The sequence below is a fragment of the Drosophila grimshawi genome, unplaced genomic scaffold (genome assembly GCF_018153295.1).
Source record: "Drosophila grimshawi isolate 15287-2541.00 unplaced genomic scaffold, ASM1815329v1 contig_1377, whole genome shotgun sequence".
Taxonomy (NCBI): domain Eukaryota; kingdom Metazoa; phylum Arthropoda; class Insecta; order Diptera; family Drosophilidae; genus Drosophila; species Drosophila grimshawi.
Window position 1 is genome coordinate 22,580,542 of NW_025062900.1, and position 27,531 is coordinate 22,608,072.

The 27,531-nt window shown below is 43.2% G+C and overlaps 5 protein-coding genes across 7 annotated transcripts; 3 read left to right on the forward strand and 2 right to left on the reverse strand.

Moving 5' to 3' along the window:
- The first annotated feature begins 3,735 nt into the window (after positions 1 to 3,735).
- Positions 3,736 to 16,709, forward strand: LOC6566879 (protein bark beetle). The gene is made up of 11 exons (XM_032739607.2): positions 3,736 to 4,379; positions 6,382 to 6,560; positions 6,747 to 13,000; positions 13,059 to 13,270; positions 13,337 to 13,692; positions 13,748 to 13,873; positions 14,265 to 14,288; positions 14,375 to 14,472; positions 14,533 to 14,903; positions 14,971 to 15,195; positions 15,304 to 16,709. Exons 1-11 carry the CDS (start codon positions 3,822 to 3,824, stop codon positions 16,345 to 16,347), a joined length of 9,447 nt encoding a protein of 3,148 aa, XP_032595498.1. The 5' UTR covers positions 3,736 to 3,821; the 3' UTR covers positions 16,348 to 16,709.
- A 566-nt stretch (positions 16,710 to 17,275) lies between these two features.
- Positions 17,276 to 18,241, reverse strand: LOC6566880. Its single transcript, XM_001993219.3, has 4 exons — positions 18,225 to 18,241; positions 18,109 to 18,149; positions 17,531 to 18,045; positions 17,276 to 17,475 (listed from the first exon to the last, which is right to left on the reverse strand). The coding sequence occupies exons 2-3, from the start codon at positions 18,136 to 18,138 to the stop codon at positions 17,755 to 17,757; spliced, it is 321 nt and encodes a 106-aa protein (XP_001993255.1). The 5' UTR covers positions 18,139 to 18,149; positions 18,225 to 18,241; the 3' UTR covers positions 17,276 to 17,475; positions 17,531 to 17,754.
- Positions 18,242 to 20,154: 1,913 nt separating this feature from the next.
- LOC6566883 lies at positions 20,155 to 21,253 on the forward strand. Of its 3 annotated transcripts, none has more exons than XR_004365346.1 (3): positions 20,201 to 20,318; positions 20,679 to 20,859; positions 20,913 to 21,253. XR_004365346.1 is itself a non-coding variant. In XM_001993221.2 (2 exons), the coding sequence occupies exons 1-2, from the start codon at positions 20,281 to 20,283 to the stop codon at positions 20,965 to 20,967; spliced, it is 264 nt and encodes an 87-aa protein (XP_001993257.2). In that variant the 5' UTR covers positions 20,155 to 20,280; the 3' UTR covers positions 20,968 to 21,253. The 3 variants fall into 3 exon arrangements, 1 of the variants encoding a protein (XP_001993257.2); XR_004365347.1 differs by having other exon boundaries at positions 20,201 to 20,297; XM_001993221.2 differs by lacking the exon at positions 20,679 to 20,859 and having other exon boundaries at positions 20,155 to 20,489.
- Positions 21,254 to 22,554: 1,301 nt separating this feature from the next.
- Positions 22,555 to 23,940, forward strand: LOC6566884 (D-aspartate oxidase). Its single transcript, XM_001993223.2, has 4 exons — positions 22,555 to 22,801; positions 22,860 to 23,072; positions 23,133 to 23,429; positions 23,489 to 23,940. The coding sequence occupies exons 1-4, from the start codon at positions 22,599 to 22,601 to the stop codon at positions 23,799 to 23,801; spliced, it is 1,026 nt and encodes a 341-aa protein (XP_001993259.1). The 5' UTR covers positions 22,555 to 22,598; the 3' UTR covers positions 23,802 to 23,940.
- A 99-nt stretch (positions 23,941 to 24,039) lies between these two features.
- LOC6566885 lies at positions 24,040 to 25,107 on the reverse strand. The gene is made up of 3 exons (XM_001993224.3): positions 24,973 to 25,107; positions 24,678 to 24,902; positions 24,040 to 24,620 (listed from the first exon to the last, which is right to left on the reverse strand). Exons 1-3 carry the CDS (start codon positions 25,050 to 25,052, stop codon positions 24,113 to 24,115), a joined length of 813 nt encoding a protein of 270 aa, XP_001993260.2. The 5' UTR covers positions 25,053 to 25,107; the 3' UTR covers positions 24,040 to 24,112.
- Positions 25,108 to 27,531: the final 2,424 nt, after the last annotated feature.

Consider the following 27,531-nt stretch of genomic DNA (forward strand, 5'->3'; position numbering starts at 1 on the left):
AAAATATATCAAAAGTCAACCAGAAAGTGCAACAAGTGCTGGGAAATGTGAAGAAAACTTGCCAAGCTCCGAAAAATACTCGTTGAAAGCAGCAAAAAAAGTGAGGTTGTGTTGGTGCGTCGCTTGCTTGCTGGCCAACAAACTATTACCAAACACACCAATACCAATGCCAATACCAACACACCGAATACGAGTGGCAACAACTCCAAACCCCAAAAAAAGCCACACAAAGCAGAAGCATAAATACAAATACAAACACAATCAACTTTAAGCTGCCTTTTGAAGTTGGCTTCAAAAATACTTACTTATTTTGTTGTAATTAGAACCAGTCATCATGGCTGCAAACCGTTAAAAAGAAAATATATTTAAAAAAACCAAGCTTATTAGTGCGAATATAATGCAACGGCGCGTAAAGATTCAACTCCGAAGCTGAATCCGAATCCAAAAACGATCTAAAAAACATCTTTGCGAGTGTTGCACGCTTTCATGAATGCCTAATTGCCCAACAACAACCATTCGTACTATCGCTATTTTTTGTGGCCAATAAACTCAACAAACTTGCCAACTGCATGCAGCTCAGCCAGCCGCAACAGCGACGGCGACGGCGACGCTGGCAGCGCTGCTCGCTGTTCGCTGCTTGCTGCAAATTGCTGTTGCACTTGCCCTGCTGTTGTTGCTATTGTTGCTGCAGCTCTGCTTAGCACAACATTCCCTGCCAACTTCCGTTTTGGCCGGCATTACATTACCAACAACATTTGCTAGTTACTCACTTCCCATTGGGCTCGAACCGATGACGCGTTGCTTGCCTGGGTATTGTTGTTGTTGTTGTTGGTGCTGTTGCTGTTGCTGTTGGTTTATTAATGCCCCTTCGTACGTAAAAGGAAGTGAACATTATCAATCAGTTATATGGCGTAAAATGCTTGGCTTCTTGGCCCAAGACAAAGCGATATTTGTGGGGCTTACATTCTTAGATAAAAAGACTCAAAAGCGATAAGCGATTTGGCAAATGTCGCGTAATGCTGGCTATTTTTGAGCGAGAGAACTAGAGAAAGAGAGAGCAAAGTTATAGCTCTTTATTAGAATATATATTATATGTGGGCTGATATTAGTCATTCAGAAACAATGCAAATCGCGTGCTCATCTTTGCATCGAGATAGAGAGAGAAAAAAACTGAAATGCCGGCACAACAAACAATTACAAATGACTAATAAGCATTTAAAGCTAGTGAACAATCTGTTTGTACGCCCTGTTGAGATAGCCATTGTATGCATATTACCAGATTTCAAAAACTCTCCTAATTATGACCAACACACACTAAGAAATTGTACTATATCATTAAGCCAGCCAGAAGAGATTGAGGCAGACGCATTCCTTTTATTTATGAGATAATTAATTGTAGCAGCTAATTGGAAAAAGTTCAGAGGTTTTCGACCATGTTCAAATGTAAAATCAAAGTTGTTTGCTACAATCAGGTCATGTCGCTGGTGTTAAGCTAACGAACCTAAGAGTTGATTATCAACTTCTATTATTAAAAATGTATATTAATATTCAAACACTAAGTTGAATTAGTTTATATATAAATGCGTAAAACTAGGCAAAAGATACATGAAACATGGTCTATTAATTTTTGCAAACATGAAACTGGAAAATTAACTTCATTTTTTGGGCTTTGTTCTGAAAAGATTTCTTTCAAACTAGAACAGATAACTCACAAAGTAAAAAGACAGAGCAAAACTACTTTTCAAATGTAATTTAAGCAATTCAAATTAAAAGCTAAAGTGCGAAGTGCAATTTAGTAACTAACCGATTTATTTTGAGAACTCATTCACTTACGTATAGATTCTCAGCCTTGGCTATCTAATCATCTATGCTATCAATATTTATTGTTATCTTACCAATTTGATGGGTGACTATCAAGAGTTAACGCAATAAGAGAATACCACAATAAACTAAAGAGTAGCTACAAACCTTCATGGCTTATCGAAATTACTCAAAAGTGTTAGGGAGAACTTTAGTCATCGTTTTTAGCCAGTTAACTATGCAAAATGCATTCCTCGGCATACGCCAAAATGGCCAAACAAAGCTAATAAACTCGTAAAAAGACGGACAATAAACTTTTGAATGCACTTTAGTGCAACGCTCTGACTACAGCTAGAACAACAACAAGTTTGAATTGCTTGCAGCTGAGTCACAGATGCATCGATAATAACGCACGAGGCCCCAAGACTCTCAAGCATACACTGCGAAAGAGCGGGACAAGTGCGTAAGGCATATCAATCATATGCAATTAAGGAAAATAAAAATGTAATTTAATTTTAAATTTAAATATGAATAATCTATCAGTTTTGGGCTTAACAACTTTTTGGCTAATTCCATTAAATACATTACATATGACTGCAGATTTCGCTCAGTGTATAAGCCGCGCCCGCAGCTCAAGAACAGAACAAAAAGCTGCTTTGCATATGCCATAAATAAAATGTTGAGTTTGTGGGGGGAACTCACCCAAAAGTGAAGTGAAGAAAACTCTCGGGTGGAGATAGTCTTGGAAATGCTTTCTATCTTTCCACACACACGTAGCACACACAAAATGAAGACAAAAACAAAAAATATCAACAACCAAAACTACCTTTTGCGGTGCGTGCGACGCTAACAGTTGCCCCCCTCTCAGTCCCCCACACTCTGTCCGTCTGTCTTTCACAGTCTTACTCTGTCTCTCTCTCCCTCCTCTCTCTCTCCGAGTAGGGCTCGCTTTTAAGCTTGTTCTCTCTTGCGCTCATGGCATGAATGAAATGCCTACACATTTACAGTTACTTTACAGCACACCGCGTCGTGAAGTCACAACAACAACAACAATAGCAGCAGCTGCCCCAACTGCTTTACATTTTGTTTGGCTCTTTCTCCTCGCCTTTCGTTGTTGTTGTTGTCGCCGTCGCTCGCACAACACTCGTCATAATACTAAATGCAAGTAACCCGCTCAGTCGCTGCTAACGGTTCTTTGCGTACGGACGTGTTTTCGTGTACATTTATAATTGTACACATATACATACAAATTTATATTCTTTTGCTGTGTTCGGGTTGGGGGGGTGCTCAACACGACCCACTGAGTGTGTGTGTGTGTGTGTGTTGTATTGTTTTGTGTTGTGGCGGTTGAGTGTGTATTGGTATTTTGTGTGTTTTGGTTTTGAAACGTTGTCAAGTTGCGACTGTGTGTGTGTGTGTTGTCTTTTAGGGCCAGTTTGTGGCGGCTTATCAGAGATTGGTAACAATGCCAGAGACTTGTGGCTTTCAAACAATATGAAACTCCGTATTAACAACTTGAAAAAAACTGTGAAAAATCATGTGAAAAACTAATTTTAATTTTGTGTATTACGTGTGAAAATTACTGAGGAAATTTAATAAATTCACGAAATGTGTAATTATTAAATTAAATAATTAAAATTAAAACACAATAACTATGAAACAAAAGTAAAAAATAAGATGAAAAGTTAAATTAAAAAATAAATATAAATTACTTAAGTTTGCATGGAAATAAAATAATAGTATTCAAAATACATAATTTGAATATTTAATAAAATAATTTACAGCAAAATTAAAATTGAATGAGAATCGATAATCTAAAACTGAGTTAATTTTTGTAAATTACCTTTTAATATATTGTTTCTTTACATTCCTTAGCTAATTATTAATATTTAAGTGCCACCGCAATGTAAAAAAAACATGCTTAAAAATAATAAAATTAGGTAAACAGAGCAATCAAAAAAATTAACATCAAATTGTGTAATTCTACACGTCAAAGGTCGATAATAAAAAACAATGCACAAATGACGCTGCAACGACATAGAACGAACTTCCTACAACAAAATAGAAATAGTTGCAACAATCAAACTAAAAGCTGCCACCCGCCGACTGCCCCCAAATGGGCAAACATATGCACAATACTCCTCCTCTGTCTGCTGTTGTCGTCCTGCCAACTGGGTCGTGCACAACAACAACAGCAAGCTCGACAGGGGCAGCAACAACAACAACAGCCACCCCATTCGGAGTTGGAGTCAGTTGAACTGCTGCAGGACGACAACGATATCGAATTCGCCAGTCTCGATGGCGCCACACAGCTGCTGCCAGCAACTCGTCACAGCGTCGACGCCACAGCGGCGCCACCATCGACGCCAGCCCTCCTGCTGACATCATCATCATCCTACACGGAGCTCCAAGGCGGCGAGATTCTCAGCGAGCGCATATTGCGGCTCAGCGAGAGCCCGTACCTAGCACGCGATGACCTGGAGGTGGTGCGGGGCGCTCGTCTGACCATCGAGCCGGGCGTGACCGTTGAGTTTGCCCCCACCAAGGGACTCAAAGTGCGCGGCGTGCTACAAGCTGTGGTAAGTGTTAACAAATAGAAAAATCAGTAAATCGCATTATACCCTGTAAGAAGTGGACACATAATGGGTGAGCTGATTTTGTACTAGTTTCGGTAACAGGTATTTGGAAGACTTGGAAACACTGAATAGATTTGAGCAATTGAAATTCCAGCAGAAAATGTTTTGTACTTTTCCACCTAAAGTCATCGAATTTTATACATTTATGATATTTTTAATATAATTTTAATAATAATACAACAGGATAAAAATCAATATTTTTGAGCAACTTATTTAAAAACAATTCATAGTTAAAATATATTTTTATTATAATGGACTTGTATATCTATTCATTTTGCATCCACCTGAGCATAAATTATATTCTATAGATGTGTATTTTGAAGCATGCAAATATTTAGATTTGTTTAGATATTTATTCTAAAAGAAATAATCTGCTAGAATGAGTTTTAAGGTCACAGTTTGAAAATTAGATTTATTGACTTCGTATTTAGCTACAAAAATTTCATTATATTTTCCATATTCTACAATAAACTGTCACAATGTGTTTTAAGGTCACAGTTTGAAAATTGTATGGTATGTAGAAATTGATCAACATGACATTTAGCTGTTTGCCTCACTGACTACTGCGAATGATTAAGCGCTGGCGGGGCACCTGTTACCATCAGGCAACAGGTGAGTAACATTAATGATAGATAAGCGCATAAAGTATCGTAGCATTCACAGTGTTATTTTTTTTCTGTTGACTTTCGAGCTGATAAGATTGCGAATATTGGATTTAAACAGTTAGATAAGAGTTTCATATGCGTTCCCTTAACGCTTGTAGTGCTGAGCAAAGAGCATGGAGTATTAGGTGTTTGTTGTAGTGGTAGGTTAGGGCATCGGCGCATGCGTTGCTCCATTTGGGTTCGCCCATAAATGGGTCAAAGCAAGTTCACTTCCTCAATGAATCGTTGCACGATTCCAATTAGAGCAACATTCACCGACGACATCAAAGAGGAAAGTCTTTAAGCTACTGCTACTCCGATTGCTGCATTTACTTTGCATGTCCGCTCTGGCAGCCCCTCCACCCATTGCCCGCTGCCTTCCGTTCCGCTCCGTCACTTAATCAGCGGTCAGGGGGTCATTAAGGGTTAATTAGATTTAAGTGAACGACGTCCCATAATTGATGTTTGTTTGTATTGCACTGGAAATGAGCAAATTAGCTCGCGCCTAGCTTGAACTCAAAGCTATGCTGCCAAAATACAAAATGAGATACAAAGTTTACATTTTTTTTTTACTAATTTCCTATGCAAAATAACTTGTGAATCATCGAACTCATCTCTTGACCTGGCAGAGTTTGCTCTTGTCTGGTTTTAATTAAATACAATTGTCGAGTATTTTGTGTCTGTGGGCGTTGCTGCTACCAGTTTCGAGCATCATCTTCATCATGATGATCGTGATCATGATCAAACATCGTACGCATAGGTGTTAATTAACTCGAGAAATTGAGACAAGCCATATATACTACCTAAGCTCATTGGAAAACGAAGGCCAAGCGAGGCGAGAAAATATCATAATTGAAAAAACGAGAAAAATAAGTAAAACTACAAAAATTGGCCACTCAGCGCACTTGCGTGTGAGAGGCCAAAAGCTGAGGTGAAACTGAAAGATAATCAGTAAAAATATCGCAGTTGCTAATTATACGAAACTTACTCACAATGTAATTTATGCGGAAAATGTGGAAAAGTGCTTTCGGCTTTTCCATCTTCAACACGGAACTTTCACATCTCATTTGCATTCTAGATACTTTCTGATGAGATTTAGAATGTGCTGCATGTTGGCTGAAGAGTTCTATGTATGTCTGAGAATATCTATTTACAGTTTTATTTTAAAATTAATACAACATATTTAATTAAAATGTTTATAAAATCAGATTTCTTCTTAGACGAATAAATAATTTCAATGAAACATTAAAAATGCAAATTAAATTCAAGTTCGAAAATTCCTTTTACATCTATTCTTGCAGGGCACTCCCACAGCGCGTATTGTGTTGAAATCACAAAGTAACACTGCCAATTACAAAATGGAGCTGCCAGATGATCAGGAAAAGGGCATCCGATTGGTGGATGGACCAACACCCGTCGAGGGACGACTTCAGCTATTCCACAAGGGCGCCTGGCGTTCAGTTTGCTCCAATTCAAGAAAGTAAGCCATCATTTTTCAAGGCTTGATTTTATTGTTGATATTTTGAAGATGCAAATTTAAACAAGTATTGGAAGTTGAGTTTTTCTATTTACTATTTATGTTAACGACAAAATTATTCGATGATCTTCTAGCTATTATATTCTGTTCATATTCCAATTACTAATATTTATCTATTTATTTTTCTAGCTGGACAATGGCAGACTATGCTGTGGCCTGTAAACAGATGGGCTACAAGGGTGGTCGTTTCTGGAACTGGGTGGAACGGACAGCTGGCATCTATCCCCGATTGCTGTACGAGCAGCCCAAGTGCCGAGGGGTTGAGAATAGTTTGCTGGACTGTGCGTGGAGTTCACGGCAAATGGGCGCCGGATCGTGTGACTACCACAATGATTTGGGTATTCAGTGCCAGCCGGTGCACTCGGAGCCACTGGCTCACTGGGGTGGTCTGTACTTTGACAATGCGCCCTCGACCAAATCCCTGGGCAAGGATAACACAGTATACGCCGCTCAATCCGAATCCCGTCTCAAGTATGTGGACATTATTCGAGCGGGTAACGGAGCTGGCTTCAGTGCAAAGTCGGCGCTGGAAGTTCAGGGATTGCCACCGCAAATGGAGCACGTGGTGATCAGTCATTCGGCGTACACAGGCTTCAACAGCACGCGACCCTGGGCGGGCTTCCAGCTGCAGAATGTGACGGTGCGCAAGAGCAACGGCATCGGCATCTTTGTCAACTCCAGCCAGGGTCTGGTGCAGCTCGACGGCTGCTCGGTAGTCGATAATGCAGCTGATGGTGTCAAGTATGTGGGTCACGATTTGCGGGGCACGGAGCGTACAGATCGGGCTAGCATCTATGACTTTTGCACACTGCCCACGACATCGGGTCAGACGTATCCCATCTCCCTGTCCTACACACAGAAGTACTATGCCGGCTCGGCAAAGGAATGCGGCAAATACTTCTTCACTCGACCCGGATACTATCTCACCCTGCACTTTGAGCACTTTGTGCTGCAGCAGAACGAGACGGCCACCGTGGAGATATTCGATGGTGCCTCCACCAACGATCGCCTGCTGTTTCTGTGGCATGCGAGGAACTTTACACGGCCACAGAGTGTGACCAGCACAAGGGATAAGATGTTTGTGAGAATCCGCGCGGATGCACGTCGCGAGTTGAATGGCTACTTTAGAATCACCTCGGGTGACTCTGTGGCCTACGATCTGCGGCTCGTGCAGTCCACCGTTGAGGATAATGGTGGACGTGGCGTGGCCATCGATAATATACGCTCCAAGCTGCACGTTCATGCGAGTTCCGTTTCCGGCAATGGTCATGTTGCTGGAGTGCATGTGACCAGCGGTGCGGGTGACGTCAACATCACCAGCAGCAACATTAGCTTTAACAATGGAGCCGGCGTCAACATCACATATTATGGCGGAAATCGGAATATCTCCCGCTCGGCCATCAGCTCGAATCGTGGCTATGGATTGGCCACTTGGCTGAATCACACCACCGATGTAGAACGCATTGAGTATATACCCTTTAATCAGACCACTGTGGTGGAGTACTCACAGATTGGTGGCAACCTGGAGATGGGCGTCTTTCATGGCAACTACTGCCAACCCATTTGGGTAAACATCACGGGGAATAGCTTCAATGGCAGCCAGCAGAACGACATCTTCATCGAGTCGTGCTACCAGGCCACGGCGAATGGTCAGCCGAATATGCAGCTCCAGCTGGGACACAATATGTTCAAGTACAGCCAGGCGAATGCCATCTATCTGAGCCCCGCCCTCAATCTGCACGGTCGCATCGAGTACAACATGTTTCGGTTCGGTGCCTATGGCTGCATTTATGTGAACAACGATTACATCTACCAGGAATTCAACTATCTGCCTGTTAAACTGATCATTCAGAGCAACTACTTTATGCGCAACAGTGGACTCCATGTCGTATCCCTCGCTGTGTCCCCCTCCAGCCGGACCGAGGTACAGTATATACTCTTCACGCGTAATTTCGTTAAGGGCAACAATATCACGGAGGCCTTTGGACCGCTTATCGCCGGGAGTGAGGGCAGCGATGGCGCCGGACGTTTGAATCCTCGTTCTCGAGTCGCTGCTCCAGTTGTGGTCGGTTCCAGCAATGTGGACATCTTTCGTAACATATTACACAACTTGGATTCGGCTTATGAGATTGGCTCCCAGCTGACGGATCAGAGTCAGATCATCAATGCCACCTGCAATTGGCTGGGACACACGGACGAGAATCGCATCTATGCAAGGCTCTTCCATCGCAACGATCGCTACAATCTGGCCAAGATTAACTATATACCCTATCTGCTGCACAACTCGAATCCTGGCTCCACTGCAATGATCACCGTTTCCACAGTAGTCCCTCGTTTCTTTCACGAAGGTACCGACGTAATTGGTGGCGAGGTGGACGGTCAGGACATGGTGCCAGCGGGCACCTACACTGTGACCAAGGACATCAACATACGGCCAGGTGGCAAGCTCATCCTGCAACCGGGCACAACGTTGCGCTTTGAGCCCAGTGTAGGCATGATGGTCGCAGGCAAACTGGAGGCGCGCGGTCGCCGTCCTGACGACATACTCTTCACCCTGAAAAGGGAGACCATCATTGGGGAGCACAACGATACGGAAACGATTGATTTAGACACTGAAACGGAGGCCATCGATATGGAGACGGAGATGATGCCCGCAGATGGAAAGCCGCGGGTGCCAGTGCGTCTGGTGGGTGGAGCGGGTGCTCATGAGGGTCGACTACAGCTGTACCTGAAGGGTCGCTGGGGCACCGTCTGTGACTATGGCTGGAATGTGCTGAATGCGGCTCTCGTTTGCCATCAGCTGGGCTACTCCCTCAATCCTATGGACTGGAGACTGCTGCGCTCGCAGCTACCCAATGCGGGCACCTCCGAGGATGTGCTTGTGGCAAATGTGCGCTGCACACCACACGATCGCGACGTGACCAAGTGTCGGGCGGAGTACGACTTCGAGAACAGCTGCAGTCATGAGAACGATGTCGGACTGCGCTGCTACGAGGGCGCCTGGGCAGGAGTACGTTTCAGCATGCTGGCGGAGCGTGCTGATCTGCAGTACGTGACCGTGGAGAAGGCGGGCCTGTTTGACTACACCACCAATGCCTTTAAGCCGGCGGTGCAAATGGATCATGCCCGTCACAATCTGGAGAACGTGCGGGTGGTTAACAATTTACAGGATGGCCTGGGCATCATCTATGCGGACATCTATGCTGGGAAGTCAGTGAACAATATTAAGAACTCTGAGTTCTCAGGGAATCGCGGCAGCGGCATCAGCTTCAAGCAGCTCGACTTTCGCATCTCCGGCTCTATTATCAAGGATAATCGTGGCAGCGGCATCTCCCACGACGCAGTGATTGCCTCGCTGGATCAGAAAGAGATCGGCGGCTGGTTTAATATGGCCAGGGACTTTAATGCTTACGACACGGACTACGATCCGTATCTGCTGCCCCATGAGATCTCGAACATTGATCTGGGCACCTTTGAGCACAAGTACATACGTACCGAGGAGCTGCTCGGCCAGTCCGTCAGTCGCAAGATTGTGGTACAGTGTCCAGCCGGCTATGTCATTGGCATACAGCTCCTTAATCCCATACATAATCTATCCACGGAGAGCATTAGCATTTTGAATGCCCGCACGGAGAACATACGCAGCGATCTGTGGCAGGTGAAACGTGATCTGAATATTTTCCCAGCAACCAGCAGCAGCTATGGCATTATCATCTACTACGAAAGTGGCTTACAGGCTCTGGGCGGCGCTGTGCTCATGCTCAGCACAGTTACGGCACCCGTGCAGAACGTACGCAATCGGATTGTAAGCGGAGCGGTGCCCACATTAACCATACGCTCCACCAAGATACAAAAGAATCAGCGCGGCATTACGGGATATTACTATAATCGATATATCGGAGACAATGGAGAGTATTATCTGCGCAAGGCCAACGAGTCGATAAAGCTAATCAACTCGGAGCTGAGCTTCAACGAGCGTGAGGCCATCCTCATCAAGTCACCCTTCTGGGATGTCATCTCGAGTAATCTGTCAGAGGTCACCCTACACATCAATAGTTCGCTCATCAGCCAGAATGGCTTTGGCATACGCCAGATGTCCAAGGATTTGCGCTCGTCCAATAATCTGTTCCATTATGTGATTCAGGACAGCACTGTGGAGCAGAATACACATGGTGGCTTCCAGGTGGCTCTACCCTATGTCTGGCAATACAATGAGAACTTTACGCACTCAATTTACTTTGGGAACAGCACCTGGCAGCGCAATCGCAACTTCCACATAGGTGTCTTTGGCCACTATACGGTCTTTAATATAACCTCAAATGTATTCCGGGAGAATAACTGCCCCGGTGCCCTGATAGCTTTAGATGGCATGGAGAAGCGTCTTCGCTTTGATAACAATCGCTTCGAGGCGAACAGTGCCAGATTTGTACTGCTCTTCAAGGCGGACAGCCTTAGCGAGATCATTGGCCAAGTCCCGGCCAGCATTGAGTACAACACCTTCAAGGGCAACAACATTGTCACAATGATGGCCGACTATCGGCATTATATGAGAGCCGCCCGACGTGTTCGCAAACAACATCGGTTGCCCAGCGCAGTCATCCGATTGGATGGTGTGCAGAATGTGAAACTCTATCGGAATCTCATTGCTGACAATGAAATGGATTACAATTTGGTAGCAGGTGTGAGATCTGCGCGTTTGAACAACTACTTTTATGCAGCGGAGAATTGGTGGGGTTCCAGGGATGCCGCCTACATTGAGTCGAAGATCTTTGGCTTTGACAACTGGAACGATCATGCTGACGTCATCTATCAGCCCTTCCTCATCGAGGATAGTTACGATGCGAGCGTCTCTGTGGTGGCACCACTTAACGAGGACGTCAACCTGGCCACCTATCGCGGAGGCCGCGTCTATCGGGATCTCACGCTGCCCAAACAGGCGACACCCTACTATATAGCATCGGATATAACCGTTATGCCGGATACTACGCTGACCATACAACATGGCGTCACGCTGGAGTTTGAGCCGAATGTGGGCATCTTAGTGCTGGGCACCCTAATTGCTACTGGCTACAAGGAGTCACCAATTGTTATGCGTCCGTACAGGAATGCCACCAAGGAGTCCCTAGTTCAAGCACCGCCACTCCGCAAACGTGCCCTCGAGGATATGAGCGCTGCCCTCACCGATTTTGACTCCATACGCCTGTGCACGAGTGCCAGCAACTGTACGGGAGATGCGGATGGTCTGTTTGGCCTGAACGAGGGCTTTCTGGAGTACTTCAATCACACGACACTCCAGTGGGTGCCCATTTGTGATGGTCGGTTCACGGAACGCAATGCGCAGGTCGTTTGCCGAGAGCTGGGCTATGATCCGCTCAATGTGTACTATGGTCACGACAGGCGCATTGAGTTCCACACCAATTCGCTGACACGCATCTGGTCCTGGGTGCAGCCCCTGGAGTGCCGTGGCGATGAGGAGCGCATGGAGGACTGTTCCGAGCGTCTAAATGGACAACTGTACGGTCATCGTCACGAGTGCCGCTGGGATGACGTCTTCGTCTTTGTCAGCTGCAATGGCATTGCCGACGATGATGTCTACTGGGGCGGCATTCGGTTCGCCAACTCCAAGTTCGAGGAGATTCAGTACGAGCATCGGTTGCATAACACACGCTCCCATGGACAGCAGAAGCAGCGCGAGAGCCAGCTAGAGTTTGTACGCATCGAGCAGGCGGGCATTCTGCACAATCACAAGGCAGCTGCCATTCAGGCGATCCACAAGAATCCCTCCATTAGCTCTGTCAGCATTGCGAACTCTGCCAACGATGGCATCAACTTGATAGCGCCCAGTGGCAAACTGAACCTCAACCATCTGAATATCAACAGGACTCTCGGTACGGGAATCAGCATTGTCTCCCTCAGTGGAGAGGGTCGCGATAGCGATGAGTCTAGCTTTACGCCGCTCATGAAACTGGATTTGCCCTACAAGCTCTTTTCGCTGGTGGACATCTGTGATCCCCAGAAAGTGCTGAGCATCGAGGAGCGTATGCTGGTCTACTACAAGTATGACAATAATCCCGTTAACTGCGTCAAGATCTTCACCTCGGCTTTTCGCGCCAAGCCCATTGGCTTCCGACTGCTGCAATCAAATCTGTTCAATCACTCAAAGCTTTACGGACGCACCGACTTCATTAAGCTCTACGACGGAGATATCTATAATATTACAGCCACGTATCTGGGCAAAATTGAATCGGATACGGACAATCAGCGCTCCTTCTTTAAGACCAAGGGTCCGACGTTGAGTTTGCAACTGGTCGCTAGTGGCGCCCCAGAGACACACGGCTTCATAGCAGAGATAGTTACGGTGCCCATTTCCACTTTGGGACAATGTAAGTCTTGTAGCAACTCCTTGTAAACTTTATGCTCACTTCCCGGTTATGCTTTCAGATCGCGATGCTCTGCACAACATAACGGATAGCCACATCTCGGGTGCTATGAAGGGTGCCATTAGCTATGCATCGGCGGGTGAGGTGACACCAACGTTAACGCTTATCGGCAACCGCATCGAGAGAAACTGCAAGCAGCTCTATGGCAATTTTTCAACGTGCACCTCGGCGCTCAATTTGGATGTGCAGAACATGAATTCACTTTACTTTATGGTTAGTCTTAAATCTTAATCTAATTTGATTTATCGGACTGCTTACATATCTGTTCTATTTGCACAGAACAATCTGCTCCTTGAGAACCAGGGAGGTTTACGCATACGTGCGGATTCCCGCGGCACGGCGACCTCATTGCGTGGTTTCGTCCATTATAATCTTTTTATGCGGAATCGAAATCGACCCGCTCTGTTTGTGGAGGGTCGACAATCATCGCCGTACCAGGAGGTCGAGCTGTATCGCAACTACTTTGCCCAGAACATGGCGGGCTACGAGGAGGTCATTCGACTCTGCCAGGTGGTCTCCAACTTTAGCCACAACTATGTCCACAGCAATGTAGGCGGACGCATTATGGAGGTGTCCGGATTTGAGAAGGTGCGACTGCAGATCTACCAGACAACGGCGCATAATGGTTTCTATAGGTAACTTTATTTCTTTAGCTTTATTTAAGTGGCGCCTAATATGTGTTTAATTTAGGAATGTGGCCACCAACTGGATGTCGCGAGCCACCATTGTGGCAGGTACTGCGGGTCAACAGTACGTGGACAACATATTCGAGAACTATGAGAATGACTACGAGCTGCTGACAGTCAATAACTCGATGTAAGTTTTGCCTAGCTTAAATGTTGCTAATTGTTACAATCAATTAAGCCCAACAGTCTCCTCAGCTTTCTTATCATTATGTAATAATTCCTTGCGCACTCAGACAACTTTATTTCTAAAATTACTTGACTTCTTTATGACACTCAGCAGAAATGGAGTAACTTTTGATACCTTTTGGACTTTTCAGCGAATATTACTTACGTGAAATAAATTGAGCAACCCAAATTCAATTTCTATTCTAAATACTAAAATGAGAACTGTATAACTTCAAGAATATCTACATTTTATTTTGCACAGCGTAATTATGATCCCATTTATATTAAATATTCTTTTCTACTCTCTTTTCTCTACTCCACTCTCTTGCTCTCTCCCACTTCCTCAACGCACCTAGTATGAGCTTTGATTATGAAAACAGGTAAGGTGAATGCTCCATTCTATCCATAAGAAAAGTCGAATTAATCTATATTTTTCTCCAACTTCGCCATCGCCATATTACTCAAGGACCTTTGAAACGTGGAGCTCCAAGATAGATGCTCGACACAATTATTGGAGCTACAACAACACAATTTCGGTGCAGTCGCGCATTAGGGATAAGTCCGGTAAGAAATTGCATAAGTTATACCCCAATCGACTTTCAAGCAATTCATTATCGATTCCAGATGATCCAATGCTGCTGGAAGTGCTTGCAGTGCCATTCCAAATGAACAACGAGACCATTTTGGATGGCAAGTGCCCACCCGGCTGGGCACTGGTGCACGACACGTGCTTCATCTATGTCGGTGCGCCGATGACCTTCCATGAGGCTCGCGACTTTTGCCGCTCGGAGAACTCAACGATGCCCTTCAAACGCACCGATAGCACCACCTTGTGGAAGTATCTGCAGAGCCAGATGCGGCATTTGAAGTATCCGGAGAAGGTCTGGATACAGGACTACAATCACATCGAGCGCTGCACGAGCTTCGTTTTTGGCTCGATCGAAGTGGAGGACTGCAACAAGGAGCGAGGCTTCATCTGTGAAATGGATCCAAGGGTAAGCTTGGAATCATTAAGTTATGCTCCTCTTATGTATACTTATATATATCCTCTCCATTTCGTAGGTCATCATCGATCCATTATCGTGGCGCGCGGACATTTTTGCCATAAGTATTATCTCGGCCTTTCTGCTGGCCATCATTCTGCTGATCCTGGTGGCCTTCTGCTGGTTCGCCAAGTCCAAGCATCGTCATGTGCAGCGCCTGCAGCGACGCAACAGCATTCGCCAGAGCCTGCGCAGCCTCAACAGCATCGATCCCCAAGGATCGCTGCGCCGTCGACCCAATTATGTATGATTTCTCGCTTGAGTTCACTTTACTTTCAGTTTTTTTTACGTTTTTCTTATTGGTTTTATTTGCTTTTTCTTTCCATCATCATTTTTATGTTTGCTGCTTTAGAACATGTCCAACAGCAATGGCACTTTGTCCAAGAGTCAGGACTACAAGCAGATGGTGGCCAATGGCTCCATCGACTCCATGGACAAGAGTGTGCTCAGCTCGGAGGCGGGCAGCTTTGAGGGCTATGACCAGAAGCCCCACTACAACGAGTATGTCAATCAGAATTCACTTCGTCCCGCCGCACAAGATCAACAGCAGCAGCAGCAGCAGCCTCACAAGGTGGCCACCATTTCGAAGGGCACCTCACATCGCGCTCGAGCAGCAGCTGCAGCAGCAGCCCTGGAGCCCGATGCCTTTGAGCTGAGCTATCGCAATGAGGGATTCCGCGACAACTCAACTTATGGCGGAGGCACGAGGGCGAACTCTATTAGCACCAGCGTCGCCGAGGACACGCCCATCATACATCAGACAGATGCGGAGACTGAGGAGTTGGGCTCGGATTATTATGGAAATGCCAGCACGTTGCCCTTACGCACAGATACGGGAGGCAGCAGCAGCGTGGTTGGGCGTCGTGGCCAACCGGGTCTGGCGTTCCTCAGTGAACTGAAGCAGAATCTGCCGGAATATCAGCAGCGTAGCTCGCACAGCAGCTTTATGCCGCAGCGCAGCAGCGGAGAGTCTCTGCCCTTTGACCAGAAACTCGATCAGTTCAACTACTCCACAGAGTCGTCGCTGTATCGACCAGCTCCAGCTGTGCCGCAGCAGCAAGCATCTCCGGCGGACATGCGACGTCCGGACTCTTATTATACTGCCGTGCGGAGCAGCAAGGCGCCCGCATCGCATTATCGCACGCCCAGGCCGCTGGCACAGCCGCCGGCTGCGCCCACAATGCACACGGCGCGTCCAAAGACTGTTTACCAAACTGCAACACCGGAAGTTCCGCGCACAGCACCCGTAGCCACGCCCACTGCCAATCCGTATCACCGCTCCAAGTCGGAGGCGCTGCTCGAGACGGATTTTGATAGCGAGGGAGGAGATGGTGGCCTTATGCCTCTCCACACCAACGGACGCAGTCACAGCCAACCCTTAGAGACGGCCATGTAATGGATCGAACCTCCCTCCCTCTCCCACCTGCCCCCTGTAACCCTTCATTCTATATTTAAAACTCAGTTTTAGTTTTTCATAAAATACTTTTAAATAGACGAGACGAGATTATTTTAGCCGACGAACGAGAGACGAACACCACACCTTGTTTTATGTAGAGAACTTAAAGCATTCCATTCCATCCATTAGTTATAAACATAATTCATAAACATAAAGCAAGCAACGATCGCGAAAGAAAAAGAAAAGCAAATCGAAAAAAAAAATAGTAATAAATTGTTGTATATAATTGATAATTCTAATAAATTTAAAAACAATTAATAAGACAATGCAAAAAAGAAATTAAATAAAATGTTAACATTAAATGCTTGCCTAAAAGTATTTAAAATTCAAATCTAACAGTTGCTAGCGCCATCTATTGAACCAAGCAAGTACCCAATTACAACTACCCAGCAGTGTAGCCATTTCTTATTTGCCATAAATGGCATCACCAATGAACTGAACGAAACATAGTGTAGCCCATTTCTACTGACTAAACGAAGCATTTACAATGTGTCTAAATTATTGCTATTTGATTTTATTTTAACATTTGCTGAAAGAAAATATAAATACGAACCATAAGCCAAATCTTCCTGACAGTTTTCAAGGCAACATTCGGTATTCATTCGCGCTACAACTGATTAATCTTACCGTTACCGTTTAAATATTCTGTAAAATCGTTCAATTTAATATTATGCTTTTTATTTGGCCCATTTCCCAGCATGCGGAATATGTCATACATCGGTAAACGAACAAATTTTTTTTGCAAATATTTAGTTAAGCCACGGAACGACCCATCAATAAATAAAACAAATTTGTATAGTTATAAGACCAAGAAATATGTCATTTCATATTAAAATTTAAAGGATTCAATGAAGCGAGACTTGATTCCCTTCTTTTTTTTTCTTTTGCTTACCATGTACCATTAAATGGTATTGCAATTTTACTCAGACCTTAATTTATATTTTTTACTTCAACTTGCTTCCCCACTAAAATGCTAAAATGGGTTCGTCGTTTTTGACCTTTTGGTTAATTTAACATACACCACTTAATAATCTTATGTCAAACCACATTTTGTTCAGTAGAATTGATCTTCAGAAGGCAAGAATTTAGCATAGACCAGATGGGAAAGTAGAAAAATACTCACTTTTCCGATTATAGTTAAGTTATTGAGTTGAAACTCTACACTAACTTGAAATTTTGATGCACTTCCTTAAAAATTAACAAGTTTAGCGATTAGGCTAGTTTTTGTGGCACGACTTCAGGCAGCGGACTTCATCAGCAACACTTGCTGAGGTGTTATAGCAGTGCACATTGGACACGGGACACAGCAGGGCACTTGGAATCTGAATCCGGCGAGCGAGGACAATTTTAACAAGTTCCGCAACAGCCGCCGCAGGAGCGAGCCAAGCCACCGCCTCCTGCACAGGTAGCAGCAGTGGCTGCACAACGCATCCGCTTGTTGTTGACGCCCATCGTCATGTTGGCGAAGCGCAGCGGGAACGAAGCGGGTCCACAGTTGGGGAACGGGAAGCACATGCATGCTGGCCGTCCCTGGCATGCCGCTCTGGGGCACTTGTCCTGCAGCCCATTACGCTTGATGCAGTCGCAGGATGTGTACAGGATGCTGCAACGCAGTTCACGGCTGCGACAGCCCCTCAGCTACAAAATAGAAACGGGGATTAAATTAGGAACTAAAAAGGATCAGGGACGATGATTAGTTACCGCAACTGGTCCGCAACATGGGTCACACATCTTTTTCTTTTCTACATAATGAAAACAAAAGTAGATAAAAATATTTTAATCACTACTATTTATTAACACACAGTTTTCACACTTACTTTATTTGTTAAATTTTTAGGGAAATTAAAAATTTTGCTTAAAATTTGAAAGCAAGTTGAAGTGAACGGTCCGAAATTCAGGAAACTAATGAATATTATTTAGAAGCCTCAGCCTCAGGCCGAAAATGTTTTGCTTCGATTTGAGCACATTTTCATATCCTAGTTTATGCATTTTCCAGGCCTTCTATGTTTTTATTCAAACACATAACATGTAATATTTTGCATTAGGATCGCAGAAACCGCTTTTATAAGTTGTGCAACAAATATCCGATATTCCCTATCCGGAAGCCAGTATTCCGTAAAATGTTTATGTGACACAAAATTTTTTTTATTAGATTCAAGAACATTTTAATGATTTTGTGACCAAAATTGTGTTAATAAATTCGATTTGAGTATAGATCTTGAGTCTAAGTAAAGGTACCATATATCAAAATAGCTTATGGTCAGACCTGCTCAGATTACTAATCCTTAATGTTTATCTAGTTGTATAAACCTGCTACTTTTCATAGTTATATTAATACTCAAAATATCTATGTATCAATCCACTTTAACCGTAAACATGAATAGAAATAAAGAATTTAATTGAGGTGATTTATTGCATATCGAAGGTACATAAAAGTCTAAAAAAATAGTAATACTGAAATTTTGAATTTATCAATTGTCTTAGCTCGCAGAAAAACTTGAGGTCCTGCTTCCAGTTCCTGAAAACTTGAAAACATTTTCGAAACATGGAAGCATTTTGCGTGAAAATCTCAATGCCCTCTGGGAATAGGTTAGTCTTCTAGTCGGCTTGAATGGATTTAGCGAAGCCACACTTTTATCTTCCTAAGCTCAACTTGCTTCCGAATTTGCTCCACACAAAGTTTCACAAGCACATTCGCCAAGACTGGAATTATTTGGAATTGTTTTCATGTTTTATATTTAACTCCGAGATTTGAAACGTCTCTTGACGAGTTGGTCCATTAAAAGCCACCTAAAGAAACCGATAAATAAGCAATTTAATATGCAAAATACAAGAGTTCAATAGCAACAATATTTGGATGGTGTGTTGTAGCAGTAAGCTTTGCATTATCTTTTCTTTTTAATAAGCAGCTTACATGGATAAGTTGGAGGGGTATTCCAACAATTCCAAACGCGTGGATCGGGTATGCCACCCTCGGGCAGAGGCGGACAGCAGACGCCTGGTGCTGGTGAGCACGGGATTGGCGAAGGTGCACCGCATGGCGGACTGTGAGGGCCACAGCAGGGCCAATGACTGGGACAACAACCTCCGCATGGACCACATCCGCTTCCGCATGGACCACATCCGCCTCCGCACATTTTTGAAACTTTGTTTGGAAAGGTAATTTTCTAGGAAAAATATTTATTTTGTTTATGGTTTTTTTTTCGAAATTTAGAAGCTAGTCGAAGCTGTGGGATCAAAAGGCAGAAAACTAATGAATAGTCTCTGAAAGCCTCTCAGCTTCGTATACCAAAATTCATGGCCTTCTCTATGAATTTTTAAAGACCAGCTAAGAAAGCCAATAATACAAAATAAATAAATGTGGTAACAGTCGCCGCGTTTACCGCTGCTATCAGCATGACTCCACCTTCAATGAATACCCAAATTACACTAAGTATGGACTAAGTACAGATTAAGGAGCTGCGAACTTCAGAATTTCGCTCATCGAGAGAATATCAATTTCAATTCTGCATGCATACTTTCTACACAAAATATTAACTTTTAATGCATTGTATATTTTATTATTAAAAAGGTCCCGTTTATACGTAAATATTATTTAATATTTGCTAACTAAATGGTTAATAGTTATTAACAAATTTTATTTCCAATATATAATAATATATATATTATAATTTTTACACAAAGTTGGCCATGAAATGGAAGTCCAAGTTTTTGTGTACGAGGTTCCACAGAGAAAATTCATTAGTTTTCAGTCTTTTGATCCTACAGCTTCGACTAGCTTCTAAATTTGGAAAAAAAAAACCATAAACAAATTAAATATTTTTCTTAGAAAATAACCTTTCCAAACAAAGTTTCAAAAATGTGCGGAGGCGGATGTGGTCCATGCGGAGGCGGATGTGGTCCATGCGGAGGTTGTTGTCCCAGTCATTGGCCCTGCTGTGGTCCGCACAGTCCGCCATGCGGTGCACCTTCGCCAATCCCGTGCTCACCAGCACCAGGCGTCTGTTGTCCGCCACTGCCCGAGGGTGGCATACCCGATCCACGGGTTTGGAATTGTTGGAATACCCCTCCAACCTATCCATGTAAATTGCCGCCCGCGTCCGATTTTCAGTTGTCCCAATCACCAAATAGAAAACTGTCAATTCTGGTTACTGTTCGTTTTTCACTCCGTTAATCATCCGTACACCGCATCGGCCGGAACTGAGTGTGCCACAGCATGGGTCAAAAATATGAATATTGTAGGTAGATTCTAATATAAAAACTCCTTTAAGGCTGCTGTTTTTGTCCCACCCGCTATTTAAAAAGGAGAGAAGATCAGGCACCCTGTGTTTGGTGTGCACCATGCAAAGCTCACTGCTACAACACACCGCCCAAATGTTGTTGCTAGCGAGTTCTCGCATTTTGCGTGGCACAATTTCTAAGAAAAATATCTGAAAGCACAATACGATTGCTGTAAGTAGTTACGATTGTCATCATATTAATTTGCTTATTTCGCGTCTTTTTAGGTGGCTTTTAATGGACCGGCTCGTCAAGAGTTTCAAAGCTCGGTGTTCTATATAAGACAAGGAACGAATTCCGAATAATTTAAGTCTTGACGAATGTGCTTGTAAAACTTTGGGTGGAGTAAATTCGGAAGCAAGTTGAACCTGGGGAGATAAAATGTATGGCAACACTAAAACTATTCAAGGCAACTAGAAGACTAACCTATTCCCAGAAGTCATTGAGATTTTACTGCCAAAAGCTTCCATGTTTCGAACATGTTTCCATGTTTCCTCGTACAGGAAGCAAGATCTCAAGTTCTTCTGCGAGCTTTAATAATTGATAAATTCAAAATTTTCAGTATTAATTTTAGACTAATTTTTAATGTAGTTTTGGCAAACTAAAAATATAAATCCCTTAAATTAATTTATTAAATTAAGTGGGAAGATGGGTGGATAAATATAAATTATTTTTATCAGTTACGCATGCTTACAGGAAAAGAAGATTCACATCTAGATAATTAGAATAACGCTAAGGGATATGAATCTTGGATTTTGAAATTAGTAAGATCACTGCTAGTAGTTGGAACCTCGGTGCAAGGCAAAATGGATTCGAACTATAAGTGAACTCTTGTTAAGCTTGTAAAATTTTACACAAGAAATTGAACTTATTACCACTAATCCATAAAAAAAATGCCAGTTGCTCAGGTGTGAGATCCACGGCATCGGGGACAATATGGAACAAAAAATAAAAACATACGAAAATATACTTTAATTAACATTAACATCGAAGGTAGTCCATGAAGTTCGTTCAAAGCTAGACCTACTCGGGACTCACAACAGGCTCACCCTACGATGGGTCCCGGGCCACAGGGACATAGCGGGAAACGAGGCGACTGAAAAGCAAGCAAGAAAGGGGGCAGGAAGGCCCCTAACAGAACCAGAACCGTATTGTGGCATAGGGAGGCACACTATACGACTGGAACTTAGAAGCGAGGAGAGGCCGAGACGGCAACAGAGTTGGTCGGAGGCAGTAGGACTCCGACAAGCCAGATGTCTTGTTCGATTTAAACAGATTATAACCATGGGAAATAACAGCATTAGGATACTTACCTGTCTTTGGACAGGACACTGTAGTCTAAGGAGTCACCTAACAAAATTGGGTATGTATAGTAGCGATCTGTGCAGGTTTTGTGAAAGAGAGGAGGAATCCTCGATGCACATCCTGGCAGAATCTGTCGCCTTAACGAGAAGAAGAAGCAGCATCCTAGGGGTGCATGTCTTGAATTGCCAAGACATAGAAGACCTCAACCCAACAAAGATCCTCACGTTCGTGCGGGAATTGGGGGGGAAGAGCTATAAGCTCAGAAGGGGGCACAATCGAGCAAATAGGTCTCGGTGCAGCTTCCCCAATAATAATAATAATAATATTTTAATTACCAAGTTCAACATTTGGTAACAAAATTGTTTCTTAATATTAAAAACAGTATTTTTCATGAAAAATTTACATAGCGATTAAGATGCTTATTTTTAGTGTTAAAAATCTGCATCCAGGCTTGAATTTGATATTCACTCAATGAGCGAAATGCAAAAACTCATAGCTCTTATCATGTCTGAGTATGTCTGAGTATAGTATAAACATGAAGCTGATAAGACCTTAGCCAGTGCATACATCTACTTAGTATAGTTTGGGTATTCGTCGCAGGCACTATCATGCTGAGAGTAGCGGTTATCGGAGCGGGTGTTAACGGTGTGGCGTGTGCAATCAAAATCTTGGAGCATTACCAAGACGAAAAGAAGACAAATGTGCAGGTGACAATTATATCTGATGAATTTACGCCCAACACAACCGGCGATGGATCAGCGGGACTGTGGGGCCCCTATTTGCTAGGTGGCACAGATGAGTCAAAAGTTCAGTAAGTTCTATATAACAAGTGTGACTTCAAGGGCACTAAATATATTTGATTCTTCCAGTAAATGGTCGAGGGATATGCATTTGTTTCTCGAGAAGATTTGGCTAAGTGAGGACGCTGGCGAGGCGGGCGTCTGCCTCATCCCCTGCGTCCGGTTGAGCACCGATCCCAATGCTAGCGTTGGCGAATTCTGGCGCGACATTGTCTACGGTGCCGTCGATCTCACAGCAGAACAACTGACTGCTTATAATAAAAACCGAGATATTAAATTTACGTAAGTGAAAATTATTGAGTAAACTGATTAAGAGTTAAACTGGTCTTATCACCCACACAGTTCGGGACTCTCATTTGTTACTTATACATCCGAGCCGGTCAAGCTGCTGCCCTATCTGACGAAGCGCTTTGTCCGTCGGGGTGGACGCATTGAACAGCAGAAAGTCACAGATCTGGAGACCTTTGTGAGAGATTCGCCCTACGATGTGATTGTTAATTGTACTGGATTGGGCTCCAGGCAACTGCTCAACGATGATAGCATGTACGCCGTTCGTGGTCAAGTTACTCGGATAAAGGCCAATTGGGTGTTTACCGCCATACTGGATGAAAGTGATGTTGGCAACTATATCATACCCAAGTTAGTGATAAATATGTAGAAAACCTTGTTATCCACTCTCACAAAGCTTCACCCAACAGTACCGAGTCCGTGGTGCTTGGCGGCACACACCAGGTGAAGGATTATAGCACCAAGGTCTGTGAGACGGATAAGCGTTTCATTATCGATGGTTGTCGCAGCTTGATGCCGGCTCTGGAGCACACTCAGCATCTATTCGATTGGGTTGGTCTGCGTCCGGGTCGCGACCAGCTGCGTCTGGAATCGGAGAGGCGTGGCAGGAAGTTACTCATTCACAACTATGGACATGGTGGCAGCGGTGTCACCTTGGCCTGGGGCTGTGCCGACGATGTTCTAAGCCTCTTGGTAGCTGCACAAATTAAATCCCATTTGTAGTTTCTACAGTAGATTTGTCAGTGCAAGTATTATCAGCTGAAATCAAGTACTGGCTGTCATAATACTAATTGCCCGAACATGCGCCAATACTCCACAAAAAAAATATATATATAAATAAATATAAACAGCACTTATCAAATTCTCTTTTTCGCAAGCTTGTTTTGGGTTCGTTTCCAGTTCACTCAATCTGTTTGATAAGGGAATTAGCTCTGAATTTTTGCAACTCTTTAGACGATCGTTGAATTCTCTTAGAAAATTTAATACACATAATTTAGCTATTATATTTAAGATTTATATAAGAAATGGGCATTTCACATTTCATTGGCTCTCACTAGGTCGTCCTCTCTCTCCTTTTGCTGCTTGGCCCTTAGAGATTCCTGGAAGGCCTCAAAACCAGGCCATAGCTGATAGTTCAATATCGGATTCAGATTCAGCACGTAAAGAATAGCAAACATTTCATCCAAGTCACGGAGGCAATCAAATGGTCGCTTATTGCCCGCAACCTTGTAAATGGAGTAGATCGATTTCCCGCATTCCTCATAGTCAGCCAACTCAACGGCATATTGCTCCTTGGCGGTGAGAGCGATGAAACAGACCCGGGGCATGTGCATATGCGCGGCAACCTCGCCGATTACATCAAACATGCACATTAGAAAGGACTCGTCCTCGAACAAAGAGCGTGGAAATCCCACTTCATGCACCATCAAGCAGTCAAAGTTATCCGCTTCTATACGCCGCTTGGTGGAATCCATTAGTGCTTTTTTCATTAGGATCAGCTCCTGAAAAAGACCCTTGGAAATTGTCAATGGTAAAAAGGTCCTGTAAAATGATATTTTAGTGTGTTTATTTACTTGGAAATGCTTCCAAATCTCTTACCAGGAGTGCCATTCTCCGGTCATCCATTCAAGTAGGGCAACAGCTATGATCTCGGTCTCAGTCTCGTCCAGAATCATAACGGAGCATTCGTTGCGTAAAATGTGCTTACAATAGTCCGTATATATTGACTTCATTTCATCCAAATCATGTAGACCCACTCCCTCATATACAATGTTTTGCAGAAATGAGTTCTCCCACATAAATTCAATTACGATATTATAGTTTCTATTGGCAAATGCAGATATAAAACTGTTAGTTAATAGAGGTATTAAGTATTTTCATTGGGTTTACTTGCTTGAAGTGGATGTCCGTTATGGGCATGCCATCCCACACATCCCATTTGATGTCATATTGCAAAGGTCGTACATCAGCCATGGTATCTAATTCACTTGTAAATTTGCCTCACAAAAGAAATTTCGTTGAGATACTAAAAATTGTATATACTTTTACATGTGTTAGACTACATTAAGTATTAAGGTTTCTGACTTGAAACACCCATACACAAAAATATTAGTCGATTTTAGAGAACACTATTTTAAATTAAATAATGTCATTATTATACTTATTTCTAAATAAAAAAAAAAGCACATCATTATTTAATATCTTTACATTTCATATCACATTAACATAATATCACTAAACATACAATAAAAGTCTGATCGTTCAAATTGAATAATAAATGCTGAGTTAATTCAAAAAACAAAATACTCTTCTTCATATATAGTTGCTGGAACACGCTTGCAATTTATATTCAGAGGTTTTTACATAGTTGGCATATCATTTGTTTTTATGAGCTGAAATGTTTCATTCCCATAATTGTGTGGGCTCGTCGCAATAACGCTAAATGTTAATGTGCATTAAAAAATGCAAATGATTCATGTGCGTGGAATCCGGTGGTGCGATCCTTTTGGTAAAATGGCATAATTAAATAGGTATACAAGCGATAACAATCAAATGCAATAGGTGTAAATTTAATTTGACTAATGTCTCAATTTGAATAAATATCCAAGTAAAAAAAAAAAAACAGGAAAAACAAATGCTGCAAAGGTATGTTAATAATAATGGCAGAATCGCATCCATGTCCATGACGTAAATCCACCCTAAACAACGAGTCGTCTCTGAATACGCATTGAACTTCGAAAAATTGTAACACGTCTTCCTACACACCTTACGGATAGACTTTCCCACCCCCCTTCGAGATATATTTTAAAATTCAAGACACTGAGGGTATCATTGGCGGTGGCAACAACAACCAATTGGCAACTGGCACTTGGGATAACTGAATTTGGGCTATGTCAAAGCAAACGCCATTCGACGCATTTTTAAATGTTTCCCAATGCAGACAGACACACAACATCCATATCCATATCAGCCCGTCACTTGGATATTTAAATACAGGCGACACTTTTAATGGCAAAGTGTCAGTTGGGTGAAAAGCTTCGCATTCCCATTCGGAGAGGGCATTTCCATTCCGAACACGTAACGGTCTTGTCTCGTGCCTGTTGATAAATTGAATATTGAAAAGAAATAATTTAATTTTGATATTTGAGTTGGTCATGTAAGAGATCTTTTCAGGAATTCGATCAATTTGCTCGTTAGCTCCAAGCTGCAAAATTTGTATAGCTGTAATCCTATTCCAATTGTAACTTGACCAAAACTTGAAAGAGAGACTATCAACGAGACTTGAGATTAATGCTGCGACCTGAAAAACATGTTTGTTACTTTCCTTCCGAAGGAAGTTTAAATTATATACTTATATTTTTATTGTTCAAGAATGTATCATTTTAGTCCGGAATATTAACTAAAAATGCATAAAAATGTTGTGGCTTATTGCGAATTATTTCATGTAATGGTTTAGAGTGTGAGTTTATGACGGGCATAAAAACGTCTCATTTGGGACTCATTTAATCCGCCAAATTGTTTACACGCGCAACGTTCTAGCTGAATCTGCCCCCTGTCCCACCTGTCCTCTGTCCTATGTCCTCTCCTGCTTCCTATTGCCTGTCCAAAAGTGTTGTCACAAATCCAGCAGTAACTCAACCCTAACCGAATCGGACCGCAGTCTGTGAAAGAATCGCGAATTTGAATTCATTCGAAAATCGTTTAACGGTCGTTGGCTGTTTTTCAGTTTTCAGTGACACCTGCGCATTCCCAATGCCTCCAAAGGTGCTGCCAACCACATAATGGAGGATATTGTCACACCGCCCAACCATACGACCATACCCCTTCCTCTGTACCGCCCATGACTTGCAAACGCGTTTTCTCGACGTGGTTTTATTTAAAATCGAAAATGCGCAAATACGAAACGCAAACTGAAATGCAAAACGGAAACGTCTCTCGATTGTATTGGCTGTGCCACATACTGTGGCCTGTCTGCCTGGACCTGAATTGGGATTGGAAATGGATGCACTTGCCGCTCGCCGCAAGGTGTAGCTGCCATGTGTACCCCCGTGTGTGTGTGTGTGTGTGTGTCGCGTGGCAAACAAATAAACAAAGGGTTCAACAAAAGCAGCGGCGCAAAGTAATTCAAAACAAGCGCGTTATTGAAATGTTTGAGCGAAATGCAAAAGGATCTCGGATTATCCATTCATCCATCTCGCTCACCCACCATTTGCCGGCCTTGTTATTGTTTGCAGCGCAAGGAACCTCATTGTTTGTTGATTTACTCTTAAATGCCGAATTATCCCCGTACCAAGGGGTGCAACGAGTACTTTCGAGGTAAATTGTTAAAGTTCTTAACAAGGTTTGAGAAACGAGATATTAACTGCAGGAGAGAAAGTATATTTGAAAGGTTTGTCAGTATTTATCAGTTGTTATTTAATTTCGTTTAAATTGGTGAAACAAAAATATTAAA

Coding starts and splice junctions, on each gene's coding strand:
- LOC6566880 (XM_001993219.3), bottom strand. CDS start 18,138: ATGTGTGACCCATGTTGCGGACCAGTTGCG. Junction 18,046..18,108: donor CATGTTGCGGACCAGTTGCG/GTAACTAATCAT, acceptor TCTATTTTGTAG/CTGAGGGGCTGTCGCAGCCG.
- LOC6566883 (XM_001993221.2), top strand. CDS start 20,281: ATGTGGTCCATGCGGAGGCGGATGTGGTCCATGCGGAGGTTGTTGTCC. Junction 20,490..20,912: donor TACCCCTCCAACCTATCCAT/GTAAATTGCCGC, acceptor GCGTCTTTTTAG/GTGGCTTTTAATGGACCGGC.
- LOC6566885 (XM_001993224.3), bottom strand. CDS start 25,052: ATGGCTGATGTACGACCTTTGCAATATGACATCAAATGGGATGTGTGG. Junction 24,903..24,972: donor ATAACGGACATCCACTTCAA/GCAAGTAAACCC, acceptor ATTTGCCAATAG/AAACTATAATATCGTAATTG. Junction 24,621..24,677: donor ACCGGAGAATGGCACTCCTG/GTAAGAGATTTG, acceptor ATCATTTTACAG/GACCTTTTTACCATTGACAA.
- LOC6566884 (XM_001993223.2), top strand. CDS start 22,599: ATGCTGAGAGTAGCGGTTATCGGAGCGGGTGTTAACGGTGTGGCGTGT. Junction 22,802..22,859: donor ACAGATGAGTCAAAAGTTCA/GTAAGTTCTATA, acceptor TGATTCTTCCAG/TAAATGGTCGAGGGATATGC. Junction 23,430..23,488: donor GGCAACTATATCATACCCAA/GTTAGTGATAAA, acceptor TTCACCCAACAG/TACCGAGTCCGTGGTGCTTG.
- LOC6566879 (XM_032739607.2), top strand. CDS start 3,822: ATGACGCTGCAACGACATAGAACGAACTTCCTACAACAAAATAGAAAT. Junction 6,561..6,746: donor GTTTGCTCCAATTCAAGAAA/GTAAGCCATCAT, acceptor TTATTTTTCTAG/CTGGACAATGGCAGACTATG. Junction 13,693..13,747: donor GCGCATAATGGTTTCTATAG/GTAACTTTATTT, acceptor TGTTTAATTTAG/GAATGTGGCCACCAACTGGA.